The sequence below is a fragment of the Scyliorhinus canicula genome, chromosome 6 (genome assembly GCF_902713615.1).
Source record: "Scyliorhinus canicula chromosome 6, sScyCan1.1, whole genome shotgun sequence".
In the NCBI taxonomy this organism is placed as follows: Eukaryota; Metazoa; Chordata; class Chondrichthyes; order Carcharhiniformes; family Scyliorhinidae; genus Scyliorhinus; species Scyliorhinus canicula.
In genome coordinates, this window is record NC_052151.1 from 41,376,664 (window position 1) to 41,399,906 (window position 23,243).

The 23,243-nt window shown below is 47.8% G+C and overlaps 1 protein-coding gene across 8 annotated transcripts in view; it reads right to left on the reverse strand.

Moving 5' to 3' along the window:
* Positions 1–1,718: 1,718 nt before the first annotated feature.
* sobpa (sine oculis binding protein homolog (Drosophila) a) overlaps positions 1,719–23,243 on the reverse strand; it is a 383,474-nt gene continuing 361,949 nt past the window's right edge. For 6 of the 8 annotated variants that reach the window (XM_038799231.1, XM_038799230.1, XM_038799229.1 and 3 more), the window contains one exon: positions 1,719–2,904. In XM_038799231.1, the coding sequence (XP_038655159.1) occupies positions 2,639–2,904 (266 nt within the window). In that variant the 3' untranslated portion in view covers positions 1,719–2,638. The remainder of the gene's footprint in view (positions 2,905–23,243) is intronic. The other 2 variants (XM_038799228.1, XM_038799225.1) reach the window with 1 other exon arrangement.

Here is a 23,243-nt window from a genome sequence, read left to right on the forward strand (position 1 = left end):
GTCTGCATTGACCCTCTAGTACTTCACCCAAGCCCTATCCCATTAACCCAACCTACACACCTAAGGGGTAATTCAGCATGTCAATCCACCTAACTTGCACGTCTTGGACTGTGGGAGGAAACCGGAGCACCGGAGGAAACCCACGCAGACACGGGGAGAAGGTGCAGACTCCGCACAGTGGACCCAAGCGGGAATCGAACCCATGTCCCTGGCGCTGTGAGGCAGCAGTGCTCAAGCCACTTTGTCGCCTCTCTCTCCCTCAAGTGGCCTGTGCCTTAATAACAGCCGGTTTGAAAATACTCCTCCATCCTGCTTCGTATCTCTGACAACAAACAGTTTCCAATCTGGAGACCGGCTTCACGTTACCAGTTCAGAGCTGAGTGAGAGGAGGGCTGATTTGTTTTGTGAGTCCACACCACATGTGGAGGTTTCTAAGCATTGGGGCAGACACCAGGCTGCGCCTCCTGTCTGCAGCACAAGCCTGGGGAGAAAAAGGCAATGGACAGAGGTTGTTTGGGAGGGTTTTTTTTCCCTATGAAGCACGGATTTCCACTGTCCCGTCATTCTGACACCCGATCCCCCATGACATCAGCAGGCAGCTCGGATGTTCCTGACAATTTGCACCAGGAGAAATAAAACCCCATTTGATGGATTGAGTGCTTGGGAGACAGAACAAAAACAGGGAGGGGAGGATAAAATGTGTAACAATATACTCAAAAAGGCAAAAAAAAAAAAAGGAGGGAATAAATACATCCGCGAAAAAAAGCTAATTGAAGATCAATATTTACCCCACAGCTCAGTTACAATGGAGCAGTGCCCCCCCCCCCCCCCCCCCCCCCTGCACAGCATGTAGGCGCTGGTATCAAAACGGTACAGGAGAGTATGACCTGAGGAAGGAGCTGCGCTCCGAAAGCTAGTGATTCGAAAAAAACCTGTTGACTTTAACCTGGTGTAGTAAGACTTCTTACAGGGGACAGAAAGACTTCAGTCACGCCTGCACTGTGCGCTGCGGCTCGGTGAGGGGCAGACACCAACGTGCCGGTGCTTTTTTGCCAGTTACAGCTCGTGTTAACGTTACTGGCTTCAATTGCCCGCCTGGGGGAGGGAGGGCTTGGGGGGTGGAGTAGATGCACAACCGTCTGCAGAGACTACAATTAAACGAAAACATTTGATTTGTATCATATTTATCGATATTTTAAAAATATTACATAAAACATCGAAACAACTGTTTGATTGCACAACGAATCACCATGCAAAATGAGACACCGAAAAAAGAACACCCATAATCCTTCAGGGCAGTGCCAGCCGGCTGCGAGGGCTACACTGTGCACTCTGGCTGGGCCCACTGGAGTGCATACAATATCTATCCTACCTGTTTCCTCCACACAGCATCCGCGATTAAATTGCACATTTCTCTTTTAAACTCGAGAGGAGAAGCAAAGGCAGAAATAGTTTTAAAAAAATACAAGGGCTGATTCTCGAATCTGCTTTTGTGCCCTTTTGCTTGTTACTTTGTCCGTGCCGTGTTGACCATCGTCGAAAGCGGCTGTTGGTGCAGGGGACTGGGCTGCCTCACCCAGTTCCCTCCTACACTGGGTCAGGAATTCCGCCGCAGTTCACCGGAAGAGAGATCTCTCCCTGCAGGAGATCTTCAGTCTTCATCCCAACTGTGCTCCCTGAAGGGCTTCTTCTCAAGGAGAAGGAAGGGGGAGGGGGGGGGGGGGGGAGGGGGGGGGGTCTACACAATGTATTGAACAACTGTTGAGTTCCTCCTGGCCATGTCGCAGCAGTGTGGACAGCCACGAGGCTGCAAAGGAAAATAATAATCCGTGCACCTTCCCATATCAATCGAAACAGAATTCAAGGACCATGACAGCACGGAACACTGAAAGAAATGTCATGATGTGGAGATGCCGGCGTTGGACTGGGGTGAGCACAGTAAGATGTCTTACAACACCAGGTTAAAGTCCAACAGGTTTGTTTCGAATCACTAGCTTTCGGAGCACTGCTTCTTCGAGGAAGGAGCTGCGCTCTGAAGCTAGTGATTCGAAACAATCCTGTTGGACTTTAAACCTGGTGTTGTAAGACTTCTTACTGAAAGAAATGTGGTCTTGTGTAAAGTGGCTGGGGACGGCAGCAGCTGCAATGAATAGAGGGTTAAGGAAGTGGGCTGTCAACATGGACCACCCGAGAAGACAGCCCAGTCGGTCAATAGCTGCTTTGCTTCACTGAAAACAGAACAGAACAGTCCTGCTCTCCTTCCTCAACCTGAGGGGAGCTGCTGACCAGGCGAGCCAGCGGGTGGAATGCAATTCCAGCTCTTACAGGCTAGCAGCAAAACACGGGCAGGTTCAGCACAGAACCTCAAGACATTATTGTAGCTTCCAATCCCAGGTTCCGTCACGGAGGGGGAGGTTTAAATATTTTATTTAGAAAAAAAAAGGAAATACCTAAAATTGGTCCGTGCATCCATTTTCTTTTTGCAAAAAAGGACGGAAAAAAACCAGAAACAGCCCTGAATCAGGTTACACTAGGTACAGTGTTGAGTCACAGAAAAATAAACGAGGGGGAAGGGGGCCAGAAGTAGGAATGCCACAAACTTTGTTCTGATGGGCTGGAAGATGCTGCTGCAGATCCTCTAGTGGGAGGACGGGGAGGAGACGTTGGACTCCGTTTTCTCTGGGTCGGAATTGTTCCATATTGTTTCTTTCAACTCTGAACACTGAAAATAGTGCCGTTTGCGGTGGGAGGTCACCTGGCTCGCCCCCTGCCGGTCCGGGCGGCTGCTGTCCGGGCGGCTGCTGTCCGGGGAGCTGGCGGCTGCCGACGTCTTCTTGGTGGCAGGGAAGTTGACTGCACTGCTCCACTTCTCCAGGCTGCTCAGCGGGTTGTCAACTGAGATTCCTGGAAAGAGAAGGCAAAGGTGGATAAATCAGGCCAGGCTCTCTCTCTCCACAGTTAACCTTCAACTAGCAGCATGGGCACTCCTGCTTTGCTACACAGTGGGTTAAGTTAAACATCAGTTAAAGACACTCTCACAGAGAGGCACCAGCCAGAAAATCAGAAGGCACAGAAAGACATTCAGCAACTCCCCCCCACCCCCTTCCCCATCATTCAAAGGCGTTTCCTTGTGTACCAAGAAACGAGTATCCAGTATTTCAATTAAACAGGGTACATAACCACACCTCAATGGCGACTGACATTTCTGTATTCAGCGCGAGTAGATTGTGGAACTTTTAAGGGGGAAGCTGGATAGATACACAGCAGCAAAGAAAGTTTCAAAAGATACTTTGATTAAGGTTGAGGGGAGTAGGGTGGGGAATGACATGCAGCCCACTCTCCTCCATGCAGGGGTTCTTGTGAAGCAAAAATACCGGCGCAGACTTGTTGGGTTCAATAGCCTGCTTCTGTGCCATTGTGCAATATATAATAATAATCTTTATTGTCACAAGTAGGCTTACATTAACACTGCAATGAAGTTACTGTGAAACTCCCCTAGTCGCCACATTCCGGCACCTGTTCGGGTACACTGAGGGAAGGATTCAGAATGTCCAATTCACCGAATAGCACTTGTGGGAGGAAACCGGAGCACCCAGAGGAAACCCATGCAGATACAGGGAGAATGTGCAGACTTCGCACAGATAGTGACCCAAGCCAGGAATCGACCCTGGCGTTGCGAAGCAACAGTGCTACCCTCTGTGCGACCGTGCAGCCCCAATTATCAAACACTTTAAAACAAAAACAACTGAATTAGCAGAGGACTTGAATAAGTGACTGAATTTAGAGTGGACTTCTTGTCGCAGTGATGAGCAAGGCAACCGAAGAGCTGGTCTTCTTTAGCCTGTTATCTCGGATTGGTGCAACAACCGACAGCCCAACACAACCCTCCTATGTAAACTTTGCGGCGGTCACATTCATAAGCTGCAGTCTATGACTACGGTGCAAGCTTGCACTGCAGATGGCAGGGTCCCATAGCCCACCTTCCCAAGGGCACAACATCACCTATCCCCAACACTGCCAAACCTGAAGGAGAAGCATGTCATGTTACTCAACTTTCATCTAATAAACAGGATTAATTCCCAATACTGGTACATGTAAGAAGATTAACATTTTAAATCAAATACTGAAGAAAGAAAAAACAATATACGTGCAGATCCATACATGCCTCAAAATCCTACTTTACAATACTCACCATGAGAAATCTAAAGGAAAAGATTGGACAATACAAAATGCATATATTTCAACAGCAGTGAAAGAGAAAGGATTGAAAGAGTCAAAGAGTAAAGATGATCAGCTATAATGTTCCAAAGTCAGTTTTTAAAATATCGAATATTTTACATATCACAACAGCCTTACCTTTCTATTCGACCGTGGGACATGGCTAACACTGGCATTACAATATTCATTCTCTGATCCTGGTCACATGAAACAGTAAATGGCCTGTAACTTCCTCGGAGTGCCAATCAGTGTGGCTTGCCACTCTGTAGCGACTTATCCCCTGCTTGAATTCCAAAGCGCCTAATTTGCTTGATGTTCCTGACATTGGAGGGGAAGTCCAGGCATCGGAGGGGGTCCAGTCATCAGGGGTTGGGGTGTCAGGTCGGGAGAAAGGTGTCAAGTCGGGTCCGGACATGGGGGCGGGATGTCTGGCCAGATCGGGGGTGCGGGTCGGATGGGTGTCGGGTGAGGTCAGGGGGTGTTGGTTTAGGTTGCCCGGAGTGTGCGATCAGGGGGGGGGGAGAGAGAGAGTCAGGTGTGGTTGGTGGGGTGCCGGGTATGATGGAGTGTTGGGTCGGGTGGGTGTCAGGTTGGGTCGGGGGTGGGGCAGGGTGTGGTGGTTCCGAGGTGGTGTCATGCCAGGTCGGGGCAGGGTGTTGGGCCAGGTTGGAGAGGGGGGAGTGTCGGTCAGTGGGATGCCAGGTCCAGGAAGGATGCCTGGTTGGGAGATTTTGGGTCAGGGTGGGAGGGGTGTCTGTTCAGGTCAGGGAAGGTGTCAGGTTGGCTCAGATGGGTGTCTGGATCAGGTCGGGGAGGGTGTTGAGTTGGGGGTGTGGGTCGGTTCAGGTCACCTGGTGTGTTGGTTCGGGTCAGGAGGGGGTGCCAGGTCCAGGTCGGGGGGAAGGGGGGCTGGGGTGTCGGGGTTTAACAAAGGTGTTGGATCGGGTCAATGGGTGATCCTGTCGGGGGTGTGAGGTTTGGGTCGGAGGTGTCAGTTTGGGTCTGGGAGGTCAGGTGGGGTTGGTCAGGCAGTATGGGGTCGAGGCCTGTTTGGTCGTGTGTATGGGCATGGCGGGAGGAGGTCGGGTTGCTTCTTTGGGGTGGTGGTGAGATAAGGGGATGCACATCCCCTGAGGTTTGTGTGGGGGGTTCCCATGTGGGGGTCCAGTCTGGTGTTTAAAAATAATTACTCTGAATTTAGAAGTGCGTTTTTTTCTTCTAATTCTTTCAGAGTAACTATGAGTGTAAAACTGACAGAAACATCTGGGGCAGGGTCGGAGAATCACCCGGGGCCGGCGTGAATCCCGCCCCCGCCGTGGCAGAAATTCTATGCCACCCGGGAATTGGCGGGGGCGGGAATCACGCCCCGCCGATCAGCGAACCCCCTGCGGCGATTCTCCGGCCCGCGATGGGCCGAAGTCCCTGCCGCTGAGAGGCCTCTCCTGCCGCCGTGGTTTGAACCACCTCTGTTGGCGGCGGGATCAGCGGCCGAGCGGGGCCCCCGGGGTCCTGGGGGGTGGGGCCTGGGGCGATCGGACCCATGGGGTGCCCCCACGGTGGCCAGGCCTGCGATCGTGGCCCACTGATCGGCGGGTGGGCTAGTGATGTGGGGGCACTCTTTTTTTTCCGCCGTCGCCACGGCCTGCACCATGGCAGAGGCGGAAGAGAATCCCCCAGCGTGCATGCGCCGGTGGTGACGTCAGCGGCAGCACCGGTGCATGCGCGAACCGGCGAAGGCCTTTCGGCCAGCCCCGGCGCCAAAGGCCATTGGTACCACTCCAGCGCGGGCCTAGCCCCTCAATGTGAGGGCTTGGCCCCTAAAGGTGCGGAGAATTCCGCACCTTTGGGGAGGCCCGACGCCGGAGTGGTTGGCGCCACTCTGCTACGCCGGGGCCCCCCGCCCAATTTAAATCGCTTTCTTGGATGGTTCCCAGCCCAGCGTAATTGTCCAGAGGAAGTTAGCGCTTCTGGACAATTTGCCGGTAAACCCTTACATGGGAACTTCCGAGAGGGATTCTCCAATGCATCATTGGGGTACCCCAAAATTCTAGCTAGGGACCCAGGAGTTATGGTCCAAATGGAAGGGGGAAATTAATTCGCAAAAGTACATGAATGAACCTGGTTGAATTTTTGCAACAATCCAGCAGGTTTTCATGTATTTGTTTTGGTGTTACAAATGACCAGATATCAATTTCATAACTTGTCATTCAGACTAACAACCTCTGGGCTGCCAGTCCTGTATTTTGCTGAAACCCGCAAAAGTGGATTGGGTCATGTTCAGCCTCATTTACTATGGTTCAAAACTGACTGTACAAAGCCTGTTTTGAGAGTAAGTTGCTTGGCTTCAGGCTTAGAAAGTATTTTCCAAAGTTGGCCTAATGCGATGCAACAGATAGCGGAATTTAGATAGCATAAAGTACAGAATGAGAATGGTATTTTGCCCCATCCAGCTTGCATCCTCCACAGACGCTAAGCATCGAATCATAGAATTTACAGTGCAGAAGGAGGTCATTCAGCCATTGAGTCTGCACCGGCCCTTGGAAAGAGCACCCTACCCAAGCCCACACCTCCACCCTATCCCCGTAACCCAGTGACCCCACTTAACCTTTTTTTGGGACACTAAGGGCAATTTGGCCAATCCACCTAACCTGCACAGTGGGAGGAAACGGGACCACCCGGAGGAAACCCACACAGACACGTGGAGAACATGCAGACTCTGCACAGACAGTGACCCCAAGCCAGGAATCAAACCTGGGACCCTGGAGCTGTGAAGCCACTGTGATAACCACTGTGCCACCGTACCGCCCATAAGCAATTAACTCCTTTTAAAAAAATACATTTTTACCAGTCATTTTTTTTCCCAATCAAGGGGCACATTAGCGTGGCCAATCCTTCTACCCTGCATATCTTTGTGGTTTGTAGGGATGAAACCCACACAGACACAGGGAGAGTGGTGCAAACTCCACCAGACGGTGACCTGGGGCCAGGATCGAACCCGGGTCCCTGCATCGCCGAAGGCAGCAGTGCTAACCACTGCGCCACCTGAGCCGCCATCTTAGAATCTATCCCATCTCTGTAATACTCAGCACAAAGATTCTCCATAAAGATCGCGGATTTCCAAAGGTAATCAGTAAAAGCTCTGATATTCGCCAATTCCCACATGTCCACTATTCAATACTTTCTCCCAGGGTCCACAGCCCAGAGATATTTTGCTCCTTAGAGCATTTGATATCTCAGTGTCATTATCCTATACCCTCTGCTAGTTATGATGAATTTGTAAAGGTATTGTTTGTAGAAGTATTTAAGAATTCATTCAAGCCAAAGCAGGGAAGAAAATATCACACCAAATATGCAGCCAGCTTTTTTTCATCGAATCACAGAATCCCGACAGTGCAAAGGAGGCCATTTGACCAGTTGGTTTGCACAGACCCTCTGAAAGAGCACCCTAACCTCAGCCCACTCCCCCACCCTTTCCCCGTAATTCCACCTAACCTTTAGACACTAAGGGGCATTTGGCATGACCAATCCACCTAGCCTAAACATCTGGGACTGTGGGAGAAACCGGTGCACCTGGGAGAAAGTGCAAACTCCACACAGACAGTCACTCAAGGCTGGATTTGAACCCAGGTCCCTGCCGCTGTGAGGCATCAGTGCTGACGAATGTGCCATCCTTTTTTCAAAGGAATTTCAAAGGAATTAATTGACAGAACATCAACTGGAAGTCTGTTCCATATTCCCATTGCTCTGTGAGGGGAAAAAACTGCAATGAAAAAAATGATAAAAAATGTGGATGTATTGTTAGGGATTTAGTTTGAGGGCTATGGTGATGGCAGCGTTGCCAATGGCTCCGAATAGGTATTGAGGGAGCCCGGTGGTACAGTCCACAGTGAAGATATGGAATCAGCTGAGAAGGCATTTTAGGATGGAAGGGATGTCGGTGCTAACGCCACTGTGTGAGAACCATGGGTTTGAGCAGGGGGGGGGAATACAGGAGGTGAAGGGAAGTGGGGCTGGCCAAGGTGAGGGATCTGTATTTGGAGGAAGGGTTCGCCAGTCTGGAGGAGCTAAGGGAGAGGGTAGAGCTGCCGAGGGGGAGTGAGTTGAGGTATCTGCAGGTCAGGGACTTTGTGCGAAAGGTCTGGAGGGGTTCCCTAGGTTGCCGGGATACACCCTGGTGGAGTAACTGCTGCTTGGAAGGGGAGGAAAGAATTGGAGATATATACAAGTGGCTGGTGAGCAGGGTGGCGAGCGGGTTGAGTGAAGCTCAAGGAGAGATAGGGAAGCGGAGTTGGGAGGAGAGATCAATTGGGAGCATGGAGTGAGGCACTACGTAGGGCAAATGGGACTCCTCATGTACAATGATGAGCCTGATACAGTTTAAGGTGGTGCACAGGGTGCATATGACTCAGGTGAGAATGAATAGTTCTTTCAGGGAGTAGCAGATGATGTGCGAGTAGTGGGCAGGTGCCAGCGAATCAAGCGCACATATTTGGGGTTGCGTAAATTGGGAAGATTCTGGGCGGGAGTGGTCTCAGTCTTAGCCAGGACAGTGGAGGAAGGGAGTGGACCCGGACCCTTTGGTGACATTTATTTGGGGTTTCAGAGAAGCCGGAGTTTATGGAGAGGAGGAAGGCCGATGTCCCCCATCTCGAACAGGTATACCCCTTTGGATACTGCCGAGGGGGGAATAGCCTATCAGGGGGAAAAACAGCAGCAGCTAGAGAGTGGCACCACAGCTGGCTCTGATATTTAGCAGGGAGGGTCAAAGCACAGAAGACAATAGTCATAGGGGACTCTATAGTCAGGGGCACAGATATGCGCTTCTGTGGGAGTGAAAGAGACTCCAGGATGTATGTTGCCTCCCTGGTGCCAGGGTCCAGGATGTCTCCGAATGGGTAGGTGGGCATCCTGAAGGTAGAGGGAAAACAGACAGAGGTCGTTGTACATATTGGTACTAACGACATAGGCAGGAAGGGGCATGAGGTCCTGCAGCACGAGTTCAGGGAGCTAGGCAGAAAGTTAAAGACAGGACCTCTAGGGTTGTAATCTCGGGATTACTCCCTGTGTCCTGTGCCAGTGAGACTAGAAATAGGAAATAGAGCAGCTAAACACGTGGCTAAGCAGCTGGCTGTAGGAGGGAGAGTTTCGTTACTGGACCACTGGAGCTCTTCAGGTGTAGGTGCTGACCTGTATAAGAAAGGACGGGTTGCATCTAAACTGGAGAGGCATAAATATCCTGGCTGCGAGGTTTGATAGTGTCACACGGGAGGGTTAAACTAGTATGGCAGGGGGGTGGGTACCGGAGCAATTAGGTCAGAAAGTGAAAAAATTGAGGGAGAAATAGGGAAATCGGGCCAGTATGGCCTGAGGAAGAGCAGGCAGGGAGAGGTTGCTGAAACAGCGGGACTGGTGGCCTGAAGTGCATTTGTTTAATGCAAGAAGTATACGATAGTAGGCAGATGAATTTAGAGCTTGGATTAGTACTTGGAACTATGATGTTTTTGCCATTACAGAGACATCTGATTGAGGAAGGACAGGATTGGCAGCTAAACGTTCCAGGATTTAGATGTTTCAGGCGGGATAGAGGGGGATGTAAAAGGGGTGGCGGAGTTGCGACTACTGGTTAGGGAGAATATCACAGCTGTACTAGGGAGGACACCTCAGAGGGAAGCGAGGCTATATGGGTAGAGATCAGGAATAAGAAGGGTGCAGTCCCAATGTTGGGGTTTACTAGCAGGCCATCCCAACAGCCAGCGGGAGATAGAGGAGCAGATAGGTAGACAGATTTTGGAAAGGAGTAAAAGCACAGGGTTGTTGTGATGGGAGACTTTAACTTCCCCAATATTGACTGGGACTCACTTAGTGCCAGAGGGCTTGGACGGGGCAGAGTTTGGAAGGAAGCATCCAGGAGGGATTCTTAAAACAATATGTAGATAGTCCAACTAGGGAAGGGGCTGTACTGGATTTGGTATTGGGGATAAGCCGGCCCAGTTGGTACAAGTTTCAGGTAGGGGAGCATTTTGGGAACAGTGACCACAATTAAGTAAGTTTTAAAGTTGCTGGTGGACAAGGATAGAGTGGTCCTAGGGTGAATGTGTGAAATTGGGGGTAGGCTAATTATAACAATATCAGGCAGGAACTGAAGAAACTCAGTTGGGGGGTGGATGTTTGAGGGTAAATCAACATCTGACATGTGGGAAGCTTTCAAATGTCAGTTGAAAGGAATTCAGGACCGGCATGTTCCTGTGCGGAAGAAGGATAAATACGACAAATTTCAGGAACCTTGGATGATGAGAGATATTGTAGACTTCAATCAAAAGAAAAAGGAGGCATTTGTCAGGGCTCGAAGGCTGGGAACAGACGAAGCCTGTGTGGAATATAAGGAAAGTAGGAAGGATCTTAAGCAAGGAGTCAGGAGGGCTAAAAGGGTTCACGAAAAGTCATTGGCAAATAGGGTTAAGGAAAATCCCAAGGCTTTTTACACGTACATAAAAAGTAAGAGGGTAGCCAGGGAAAGGGTTGGCCCACTGAAGAACAGGGGAGGGAATCTATGTGTGGAGCCAGAGGAAATGGGCGAGGTACTAAATGAATATTTTGCATCAGTGTTCACCAAAGAAAAGAAATTGGTGGATGTTGAGTCTGGAGAAGGGTGTGTAGATAGCCTGGGTCACATTGAGATCCAAAAGATGAGGTATTGGGCGTCTGAAAAAATATTAGGTATATAAGTCCCCAGGACCTGTGGGATCTACCCAGAATACTGAAGGAGGCTAGAGGGGAAATTGCTGAGGCCATTGGCCTCACTGTCTTCAGGTGAGTGTACCGAGGACTGAGAATAGCCATGTTATCTTTGTTTAAGAAGGGTAGCAAGGATAATCAGGACAACAGCCGTGTGCCTTACTCAGTGGTAGTGGAAATTAACTGGAGAGAATTCTTCGAGACAGGAACTACTCCATTTGGAAGCAAATGGACAGATTAGCGAGAGGCAGCACGGTTTTGTGAAGGGGAGGTCGTGTCTCACTAACTTCATAGAGTTTTTCGAAGAGGTCACAAAGATGATTGATCCAGGTAGGGCAGTGGATGTTGTCTATATGGATTTCAGTAAGGCCTTTACAAGATCCCTCATGGCAGACTGGTACAAAGGTAAAGTCACACGGGATCAAGGTTGAACTGGCAAGATGGATACAGAACTGGCTACGTCATAGAAGGCAGAGAGCAGCAATGGAAGGGTGCTTTTCTGGTTGGAGGGCTGTGAGTAGTGGTGTTCTGCAGGGATCAGTGCTGGGATCTTTGCTGTTCGTAGTATATATAAATAATTTGGAGGAAAATGTAACTGGTCTGATTAGTAAGTTTGCAGTCGACACAAAGGTGGGTGGATTGGCGTGATATCGATGAGGACTGTCAGAAGATACAGCAGGATTTAGATTGTTTGTGACTGGGCAGAGAGATGGCAGATGGAGTTTAATCCGGACAATGTGAGGGAAATGCATTTTGGAAGGTCTAATGCAGGTAGGAATATACAGTGAATGGTAGAACCCTCAAGAGTATTGACAGTCTCAGAGAGATCTAGGTGTACAGGTCCACAGGTCACTGAAAGCGGCAAGCACAGGTGGAGAAGGTAGTCAAGAAGGCATTCGGTATGCTTGCCTTTATTGGCCGGGGCATTGATTATAAAAATTGGCAAATCATGTTGCAGCTGTATAGAACCTTAGTTAGGCCACACTTAAGAGTATAGTGTTCAATTCTGGTCGCCACACTACCAGAAGGATGTGGAGGCTTTAGAGAGGGTGCAGAAGAGTTTACCAGGATGTTGCCTGGTATGGAGGGCATTAGCTATGAGGAGCGGTTGAATTAACTCGGTTTGTTCTCACTGGAATGACAGATTTTGAGGGGTGACCATATAGAGGTCTACAAAATTATGAGGGGCATAGATAGAGTGGATAGTCAGAGGCTTTTTCCCCAGAGTAGAGGGGTAAGTTACTAGGGGGCATAGGTTTAAGGGTGGCTAGGGGCAAGGTTTAGAGGAGATGTACGAGGCAAGTTTTCTCCACAGAGGGTAGTGGGTGAATGGAACTTCGCTGCCGGAGGAGATGGTGGAGCAGGGACGATAGTGACGTTAAGGGGCATCTTGACAAAGACATGAATAGAGGGATACGGATGCCGGAAGTGCAGGAGATTTTAGTTTAGACAGGCATTATTGGTCGGCACGGGCTTGGAAGGCCGAAAGGCCTGTTCCTGTGCTGTACTTTCATTGTTCTTTGTCTTGACCTTCGCCTTCTCTGATTGCACGGCAGCGAAATTTATACTGGAGTGGCGGTCGGGCATCGCCACCCGGGGTAGCAGCTTGGCTTGGGTGACCTGTACGACTTCTTGCGGTCGGAGAAGATAAAGTATGAGTTAAGGGGCTTTGCAGGGGGGTTTGAGAAAAGTGGAGGATGTTTGTGACCAGTGTTTGGACGGAGCTGTTCATCATGGGGGAGGTGGGGGAAGGGGGAGGGTGAAAAAGGGGAAAAATCTGTGCAGACTGTATAGTTGATTGCTGGGAAATATGTTTCCCCAGGGTGTTTATTTGCTCGAGGGGCAGCACAGTAGCATTGTGAATTTCAACATTGCTTCACAGCTCCAGGGTCCTAGGTTCAATTCCGGCTTGGGTCACTGTCTGTGTGGAGTCTGCACATCCTCCCCGTGTGTGCGTGGGTTTTCCTCCGGGTGCTCCGGTTTCCTCCCACAGTCCAAAGATGTGCAGGTTAGGTGGAGTGGCCATGATAAATTTCCTTAGTGTCCAAATGGCCCTAGTGTTTGGGTGGGGTTACTGGTTTGGGATAGGGTGGAGGTATTGACCTTGGGTAGTGTGCTCTTTCCAAGAGCCGGTGCAGGCTCGATGGGCTGAATGGCCTCCTTCTGCACTGTAAATTTCTATGATTGTGTAACCTGTTTTGATACATGTTTGTAATGAAATACATTTTAAAAAAAGATATGCGGATGTAAGTTCAAGGAGACAGTGGCGTAGACTTTCTTTCTGAAAAAAGTATCTCATGGATGGAATGGAGATGGTAAAATGAGGGATGGATGACGGAATCATTGAAGTATTGCCTGGCAGCCCCCTTTACAATATAACCAAAGCAAAATCAGATCCCTGCAGCACTGCTATGTGATCCTCCATGGAAGGAAAACACAGAACTGTTCTATAGAAGGGTCATTGAGACTTAAAACGTTAACTCTAATTTCACAGATGCTACCAGACCTGCAGAGTTTACCCATCATTTTCTGCTTTATTTCAGTTGCCAGCGTCTGCAGTATTGTGCTTTTATGTGACCCGCCGTGCACATTGTTCCTCTATCTTGTGTTCAAAACTAAAATCTATCAGCAACGTTTGAATGCATCGTGATTTAGAATTGCAATTGTGGCCAAACATGAGCTCATTCCACAGGTGCAGGGACAAAGTTGCTCACTGTCAGGGGTCAGGCAGACAGCCAACACTACCCCACTGCTCATTGTGCGTGCAGGTGGGAATTGGAGGTGGAATTTGGGAAACTCTGATGTTATTGAAGGCAGTCCGCTACTCCAAAAGTCGGCGCACCTTGGGTTGGAGGGAGAATAAAACTTCCGTGAACACTAAAATGTTGACAAGACCACTCTGTGGCTACAAGAGCAGGTCAGAGGCTGGGAATCCTGCAGTGAGTAACTCATCTCCTGACTCCCCAAAGCCTGTGCACAATCCACAGGGCACAAGTCAGGAGTGTGCTGGAATACGCTCTACTTTTAAAAAAAATCATCTAAGGGATGTGGGTGTCGCTGGTTAGGCCAGTATTTATTGCCCATCCCTAGTTGCCCTTCAGAAGGTGGTGGTGAGTTGCCTTCTTTAACCGCTGCAGTCTTAAAGGTGTAGGAACACCCACTGTGCTATTATGGAGGGAGTTCCAGGTTGTTTCCACAGCGACAGTGAAGGAGGGGAATCTCCAGGTGGTGGTGTTCCCAGGTCTCTGCTGCTCTTGTCCTTCTAGATAGTAGTGGTTGTGGGTTTGGAAGGTGCTGTCTAAGGAACCTTGGTGAGTTACTGCAGTGCATCTTGTACAGATGGATGCCACTGTTTGTCGATGGTGGACGGATTGAATGTTTGTGGGAGGGGGAGCAATCAAGTGTAATGCTTTGTCCTGGATGGTATCGAGCTTCTTGAGTGTTATTGGAGCTGCATCCGGGCAAGTGGGCAGAATTCCATTACACTCCTGACAGGCTTTTGGGGGGGGGGGTCAGGAGGTGAGTTACTTGCCATAGGATTCCTAGCCTTTTACCTTGCCCTGGTAACCACAGTATTGATGTAACTATCCAGTTGATAGGAAATTTCCCCCCCCGATTCCCATTGACTCCAGTTTAGGTGGGGCTCCTTGATGCCATACTCGGTCAAATGGTGCCTTGATGTCAAGGGCAGTCACTCTCACCTCACCTCTGGCATTCAGCTCTTTTGCCCATGTTTGAACCAAGGCTGTAATGAGGTCAGTAGCTGAGTGACCCTGGCGGAACCCAAATTTTTTTATTAATTTAGATTACCCATTTATGTTTTCCAATTAAGGGGCAATTTAGCGTGACCAATCCACCTACTCTGCACATTTTTGGGTTGTGGGGGCGAAACCCACGCAGACACAAGAAGAATGTGCAAACTCCACACAGACAGTGACCCTGAGCCGGGATCGAACCTGGGACCTCAGTGTCGTGGGGCAGCTGTGCTAACCACTAGGCCACCGTGCTGCCTTGCTGGAACCCAAATTGAACGTCCGCGAGCAGGTTATTGCTGAGTAAGTTGCCACTTGACAGTCATGGTGGTGAGTGACTTTGAGGGGAACCTCCAGGTGATGATGGCTCCCAGGTATCTGCTGCATGGGGCAGCACAGTGGTTAGCACAGTTGCTTCACAGCTCCAGGGCCCAGGTTTGATTTCCTGCTTTGGTCACTGTCTGTGCAGAGTCTGCACGTTCTCCCCCTGTCTGTTGGGTTTCTTTGGACGGTGGGAGGGAAACCAGGAGCACCCGAGGAAACCCACGCGCACACTGGGGAGAACGTGCAGACTCCACACAGACAGTGACCCAAGCCGGAAATCGAACCTTGTCCCTGGAGCTGCGAAGCAACTGTGCTGACCAATATGCTACCGTGCTGACAATATGCAATCTATATGGGTAGAGCTGAGAAACAGCAAGGGGCAAAAAACATTAGTGGGCGGAACTGCACTGATATTGTTGGGAATGGCATTAAACAGGAAATTAGAGACGCATGTCATAAAGGAACAACTGTAACTTCGGGTCATTTTAATCTGCATATAGATTGGGAAAATCAAATTGCCACAAAATCATAGAGGAGGAATTCCTTGAGTGTATGCGAGATGGTTTTCTGGGTCAATATGTTGAGGAGCCAACTAGAGAACATGCCATCCTGGACTGGGTACAATGTAATGAGAAGGGAATCATTAGCAATCTAGTTGTGTGCGACTCCTTGGGAATGAGCGACCATATCATAATATGACAGAATTTTTCATCAAAATGGAGAGTGAAGTAATTGATTCTGAGACTAGGATCCTGAATCTTAGCAAAGGAACTACGATAAAATGAGGCGTGAGTTGGCTATGATCGATTGGGGAATGTTACTTTAAGGGATGACAGTGGATAGGCAATGGCAAACATTCAAAGAGTACATGGAGGAACTGCAACAATTGTTTATTCCTGTCTGGCACAAAAGTAAAATGGGAAAGGTGGACAATTCATGGCTTACAAAGAAATTAGGGGTAGTATTCGATCCAAGGAAATAGGATATAAATTGGCCAAGAAAAACAACAGGTCTGAGGATTGGGAGTTGTTTAGAATTCAGCAAAGGAAGACCAAGGGATTGATTATGAAGGAGAAAATAAAGTACGAAAGTAAGCTCTTAGGGAACATAAAAACTGACTAAAAGTTTCTATAGGTACATGAAGAGAAAATGATTGGTGAAGACAAATGTTGGTCCCTTACTGTCAGAAACAGGGGAATGTATTATAGGGGATAAAGAAATGGCTGAGCAACTAAATACACACTTTGGTTCTGTCTTCACAAATGAGGACACAAATAAGATAACCAAACAATTGGGGACTCCGGGGTTTAGTGAGAAGGAGGAAGTGAAGGTGATCAATATCAGTCGAGAAATGGTGTTGGGGAAATTGATGGGATTGAAGGCTGATGAATCTCCAGGGCTTTATAATCTACATCCAAGGAGCTGGCTGTAGAAATAGTGATGCATTGGCGTCATCTTCCAGGATTCTACAGCCTGCAGAACAGTTCCTGCAGATTGGAGGGTGGCTAATGTAACTCCACTATTTAAAATGGAGGTTGAGAGAAGCAGGGAATTAAAGAACAGTCGCCTGACATCAGTTGTGGGGAAAATTCTAGAATCTATTATCAAAGATTTTATAGCAGAGCACTTAGAAAACAATGGCAGGATCGGACAGATTCAGCGTGGATTATGATGGGGAAATCATGCTGACAAATCTACTGGAATTCTTCGAGGATGTAACTAGTAGAATTGATGAAGGGGAGCCAGTGGGATGTCGTTTATTTGGACTTTCAGAAGGCTTTGACAAACACCCGCATAAAAGATTAGCGTCTAAAATTAAGCGAATGAGATTGGGGGTAGTGCATTGAGATGGATAGAAAATTGGTTGTGAGACAGGAAACAAAAGGTAGAATTAACAGGTCTTTTCAAATAGGCAGCCAGTGACTAGTGCAGGACCGCAGGGATTGGTGCTAGCACCCCAGCTATTCACAATATATATTAATGATTCTGAGGAAGGGAACAAAATGTCACATCTCCACATTTACAGATGACACCACGTTGGGTGGTGGGTGAGCTGCGAGGGGATGCAAAGATCCTTCAGTGTGATTTGGACAAGTTGAGTAAGTGGCAAATGAATGGCAAATGCAGTATAATTTGTATAAATGCGAGATTATCCACTTTGGTAGCAAAAACAACGGCGGCAGAATAATAGATAGCAGGACCATGGCTCCAGTCACTTAGGAGAATATAAACTATCGGAAGACGGTAGATGTTAAATGCTGCATCTTTTTCTCGAGGATTTTGATTGGAATCCCAGCACATATAAGGGGTGAAAGTTTTCACTGGTTATTGGCTGCATTGATCCTTTGGAAGGCTCAATTAGTTTCCAGTGAATAGAGGTAGACGGCACACATTTTATTCTTTCAGAGGGAGTGGGCCACACCTGTTATGTCAACAGTAGTTGCCCATTTCTAATTGCCCTTGAGAGGGTGGTGATGAGCTGGCTTTTTATCCATTGCAATCCATGTATCATAGGTTCAGCATAGTGCTGTTGGGGAGTGCCAGGATTTTGACCCAAACACAGTGAAGGGACAATACTGTAGTTGCAAGTCAGGATGGTGTGTGACTTGGAGGGGAAACTTGCAGGTGGTAGTGTTTCCCATTCATCTGTTGCCCTTGCCCTTCTTACTGATAGTTTTCAGGTTTGGAAGGTGCTGTTGAGGAGCAGTGCATATTGTAGATGGTACACACGGCTGCCACTTTGCATCATGGGAGGGAGTGACAGCTTAAGGTGTGCGGTAACCAACCAAGCGGGTTCTTTTGTCCTGGATGTGCTGGACATCTTGGGTGTTGTTGGAGCTGCACTCATCCAGCCAAGTGGATATTTTTCCATACATTGAGTTGTCTATAGACCTCCGAATAGTTCCAGAGATGTGAGGAAAGATTGCAAAGATGATTCATCGACAGGAGCGAGAGTAAACAGGGTAGTTTGTTATGGAGGACTTTAACTTTCCAAATATTGGCTGGAAATACTATAGTTCGAGTACTAGAGATGGGTCAGTTTTTTGTGCAGTGTGTGCAGGATGGTTTTCTGACACAGTATGTAGACAGGCCAAACAGGAGCGAGGCCACATTGGATTTGGTAACTGGGTAAGGAACCGGGCCAGTGTTAGATTTAGATTAGGTGAGCACTTGGTGATAGTGATCACACTCGGTTATGTTTACTTTAGCAATGGCAGGGATAGGTATATACCGCAAGGCAAGAATTATAGCTGGGGGAAAGGCAATTATGATGCTATTCGGCAAGATTTAGAATGTATAGGATGGGGAAGGAAACTGCAGGGGATGGGTACAATCGAAATGTGGAGCTTTTTCAAGGGTAACAGCTACTGCGGTCCTTGATAAGTAGGTACCTGTCAGGCAGGAGGAAGTTGTCGAGCAAGGGAACCGTGGTTTACTAAGGAAGTTGAAGCACTTGTCAAGAGGAAGACGAAGGCTTATGTTAGGATGAGACATGAAGGCTCAGTTAGGGCACTTGAGAGTTACAAGTTAGCCAGGAAGGACCTAAAGGGAGAGTAAGAAGAGCGAGGCGAGGACACGAAAAGTCGTTGGCGGATAGGATCAAGGAAAACCCTAAGGCTTTCTATAGGTATATCAGGAACAAAAGAATGACTAGAGTAAGATTAGGGCCAATCAAGGATAGTAGTGGAAAGTTGTGTGTGGAATCAGAGGAGATAGGGGAAGCGTTAAATGGATATTTTTCGTCAGTGTTACCCTGGAGAAAGACAATGTTGTCGAGGAGAACACTCAGTTCAGCGACCAGCTAGATGGAATTGAGGTTCAAAGGAGGAGGTGTTAGCAATTTTGGAAAATGTCAAATAGATAAGTCCCCCTGGGCCAGATGGGATTTATCCTAGGATTCTCTGGGAAGCCAGGGAGGAGATTGCAGAGCCTTTGTCCTTGATCTTTATGTCGTCTTTGTCGACAGGAATAGTGCCGGAAGACTGGAGGATAGCAAATGTTGTCCCCTTGTTCAAGAAGGGGAGTAGAGACAAACCTGGTAATTATAGACCTGTGAGCCTTACTTCGGTTGTGGGTAAAATGTTGGAAAAGGTTATAAGAGATAGGGTTTATAATGATCTTGAAAAGAACAAGTTGATTAGCGATAGTTCAACACGGTTTTGTGAAGGTAGGTCATGCCTCACAAACCTTATTGAGTTTTTGAGAAGGTGACCAACAGGTGGATCACGGTAAAGCTGTTGATGTGGTGTATATGGATTTCAGTAAGGCGTTTGATAAGGTTCCCCATGGATAGGCCTATTGCAGAAAATAAGGAAGTGTGGAAATTGAAGGTGATTTAGCGGTTTGGATCAGTAATTGGCTAGCTGAAAGAAGACAGCGGGTGGTGGTTGATGGCAAATGTTCATCCTGGAGTTCAGTTACTAGTGGTGTACCGCAAGGATCTGTTTTGGGCCATGCTGTTTGTCATTTTTATAATGACCCTGGGAAGAGGGTGTAGAAGGATGGGTTAGTAAATTTGCGGATGACACGAAGGTCGGTGGAGTTGTGGATAGTGCTGAAGGATCTTATGATACAGAGGGACATAGATAAGCTGCAGAGCTGGCTGAGAGGTGGCAGATGGAGTTTTAATGCGGAAAAGTGTGAGGTGTTCACTTTGGAAGGAGTAACAGGAAGGCAGAGTACTGGGCTAATGGCAAGATTCTTGGTAGTGTAGATGAACAGAGAGATCTCGGCATCCAGGTACATAAATCCCTGAAAGTTGCCACCCAGGTTAATAGGGCTGTTGAGAAGGCATATGGTGTGCTAGCCTTTATAAGCAGGGGGATTGAGTTTCGGAACCACAAGGTCATGCTGCAGCTGTACATAACTCTGGTGCGGCCGCACCTGGAGTACTGCGTGCAGTTCTGGTCACCACATTATAGGAAGGATGTGGAAGCTTTGGAAAGGGTTCAGAGGAGATTTACTAGGATGTTGCCTGGTATGGAGGGAAGGTCTTACGAGGAAAGGCTCAGGGACTTGAGGTTGTTTTCGTTAGAGAGGAGAAGTCTGAGAGGTGACTTAATAGAGACATATAAGATAGTCAGAGGGTTAGATAGGGTGGACAGTGAGAGTCTTTTTCCTCGGATGGAGATGACCAACACGAGGGGACATAGCTTTAAATTGAGGGGTGATAGTTATAGGACAGATGTCAGAGGCAGTTTCTTTACTCAGAGAGTAGGGGTGTGGAACGCCCTGCCTGCAACAGTAGTAGACTCGCCAACTTTAAGGGCATTTAAGTGGTCACTGGATAGACATATGGATGAAAATGAGTAGTGTAGGTCAGATAGGCTTCAGATGGTTTCACAGGTCGGCGCAACATCGAGGGCCGAAGGGCCCGTACTGCGCTGTAGTGTTTTATGTTCTCTATTATTTGAGATGCAGATGACTGTGGAACCGTGCATTCCTCCACTTGATTCTGGCCATCGTCCACTTGTCACTGTTCATTTATGGAATCATTCATGCTGTTTGGCAGCACACCATTTCTATGATGAATACAGTGTTAGATTAATGTAGCTGTCAGCATTGGGCCAGTAGTAGCACTCTCATCTCAGTCACAAGGCTGTGGGTTCAAGTATCCATCCAGAATGAGAATATAATCTAGGCTCAAAATCCAGTGTCAGAGTCGCTTTCTTTAAATGACACCCTGTCTACCCTCTCAAAGGGATATAAAAGATCTCACAGCACTATTGAACAAAGAACAGGGGAGTTGAGCGTTCAACATTTAGCTCATTGTTGTTTGTTGGAACCTTGCTGTGTACAAATTGGCAACTGCATTGGCCGACATCACAACAGTCATTTCAAAAATACTTGAGATGTCCTGAGGATGCGAGGGTGCCACATGAATTAACTTAAGGGGTGGGGAGTGAAGAACATCACAGGGGATCATGTGATTTAAATCAAGAGAATCTAAGATATTCAATTCAATCCCAGAAGGATTCCACTTTTTCGTCCCCTTGAGTATTCTCCTCCATGAACCAACAACTACTTAATCATCTTTGTGGGACCCTACTGGCGACAAAACAGCTGCTGCGTTTGCCTGGATTATAATAATCAGGGCATTAGAAAGTAATTGGAACATTTCTTAATGGACACAATAAGACGTTATAAATGCAATTTGTTTTCTCTTAATGGGATGTTGGCACCTTTTCAGACATGTCATTGGGAATGCCATGTTCCAGCTTGTACAGACCTTCACAATCCTGAACAATTAAAAGTGAAGAATGAGTTTGAACCTTGTTACTGCTGTCAGAACACTGTCTAGCTATTGTGAGCATGAAAGAAGGCTTGTTGTTTTCAGTTAAGTGGAGGACATTGGATGCCTCTCAGTGTACTACAAAGCAGTAATCCAATCGAGGGGTTCAGATGATATAACCCACCAGAGCAAAGCCTGAGTGCTTTATATTTGTCATCTGAACCCCCTCGATCGGATTACTGCCTTAATTCACTGTGAGGCATCTGGTATTATTTATAATGTATGGTGGATAGGGAATATTTTTCATATAAAACAGATCTTTTATTTCAGTGTAGGTTGTAAATGGGAACATTTGTACTGTTTATAATACTCCTAGCAACCGATTATGCACAGCTTTATGACTTAGCACTTCACACTTTATGGCTTTTGCCCATTATTAGCAGGTTGTTTTAGACAATAAATTATCAAAAAAAAAACTATATTAAAGGGAAGGAAATATCATGGAGCAGCAAATTAAATGGTATTTTGATAATATAAAAATACATAAATTATTTTTCAGATAGAGCTAGGGGAGAAGCAATTTGTACAGTGTTGAGTAACCAAGACTTTTCTCATCTGCTATGTACATCAAATAGGGCACTTAAACCTGCTAACCCTCTCAGATGGATCTGAAAGAATCTACAGCTATTAAAGATGCATTTATCAGAAGGGGGCTTTTTGGAAGAGGAGAAGGCACCACTGAAGGGATCAAAGCAAAGTGGGAGGAAGAGTTGGGAGTGGAGGAGGAGGGGTTCTGGGGTGAGGTGCTCCGGAGAGTGAATGCCTCCACCTCGTGCGCGAGGTTGGGGCTGATACAGCTGAAGGTGGTATATGAGCACAGCTCACAAGGGCGAGGATGAGCCAGGATTTGAGGGGGTAGAAGATGTGTGTGAAACGCTGCAGGGGGGGGAGGGCGCAAATCACGTTCATATGTTTTGGCCCTGTCCAAAGCTGGAGGATATACTGGAAGGAGGTTTTTAGGGTCATTTCTAAAGTGGTGCACGTGAAACTGGACCCGGGTCCCCGGGAGCCATATTCGGGGTGTCGGACCAGCCAGGGTTGGAAACGGGTGGGGAGGCAGATGTTGTAGCCTTCGCCTCGTGATCGCCGAAGGCGGATCCTGCTGGGATGGAGAGCAGCCTCTCCACCCTGTGCCCCTGGCGTGGCGGGAGGACCTGTTGGAATTACTTGACTCTTGAGAAGGTTAAGTTTGAACTGAGGGGAAGGATAGAGGGGTTCTACAATTCATGGGCATTATTCATTATGCCCTTTAAGGAATTGGATATTGGATAATATCGAACATTAGTGGGGGGGGTGGGGGTTGGAGAGACTGTATGTGTTAATGGTGACTGGGTGATTCCTGATTTCTTTTTGTTATTTGTTTATGTTAACATGCGGGCGGTTGTTTGAGGGTTGGTGGGAGGATGGGATTGTTGTTGATATGGGGATTGACATTATATTCGTTACTGCTCATTGTTGGTAGGTGTAAATTTGGGGAAAAATTTGCAAAAGGAGAAAAATATATTTTTTAAAAATGCATTTATCCCTCAACGTGGCACAGTGGTTAGCACTGCTGCCTCACAGCGCTGGGGATGCGGGTTCAATACCGGCCTCGGGTGACTGTGGAGTTTGCACTTTCTCCACATGGGTTTCCTCCTGGTGTGCTGGTTTCCTCCCACCGTCCAAAGATGTGCGTAATGGTTTGGCCATGCTAAAATGGTCCCTTAATGTCCAGGATGTGCAGGTTTGGTTATGGGATTATGGGGATAGGGCAAGATGGATACCCGTGTGGGCAGAGTGCTCATCCGAAGGGTCGGTGCAGACTCAATGGGCCAAATGGCCTCATTTTACACTGGAGGGATTCTTTTAAAAAAAAAAATTTAGAGTACCAATTATTCTTTTCCAATTAAGGGGTAATCTAACATGGCCAATCCACCTAACCT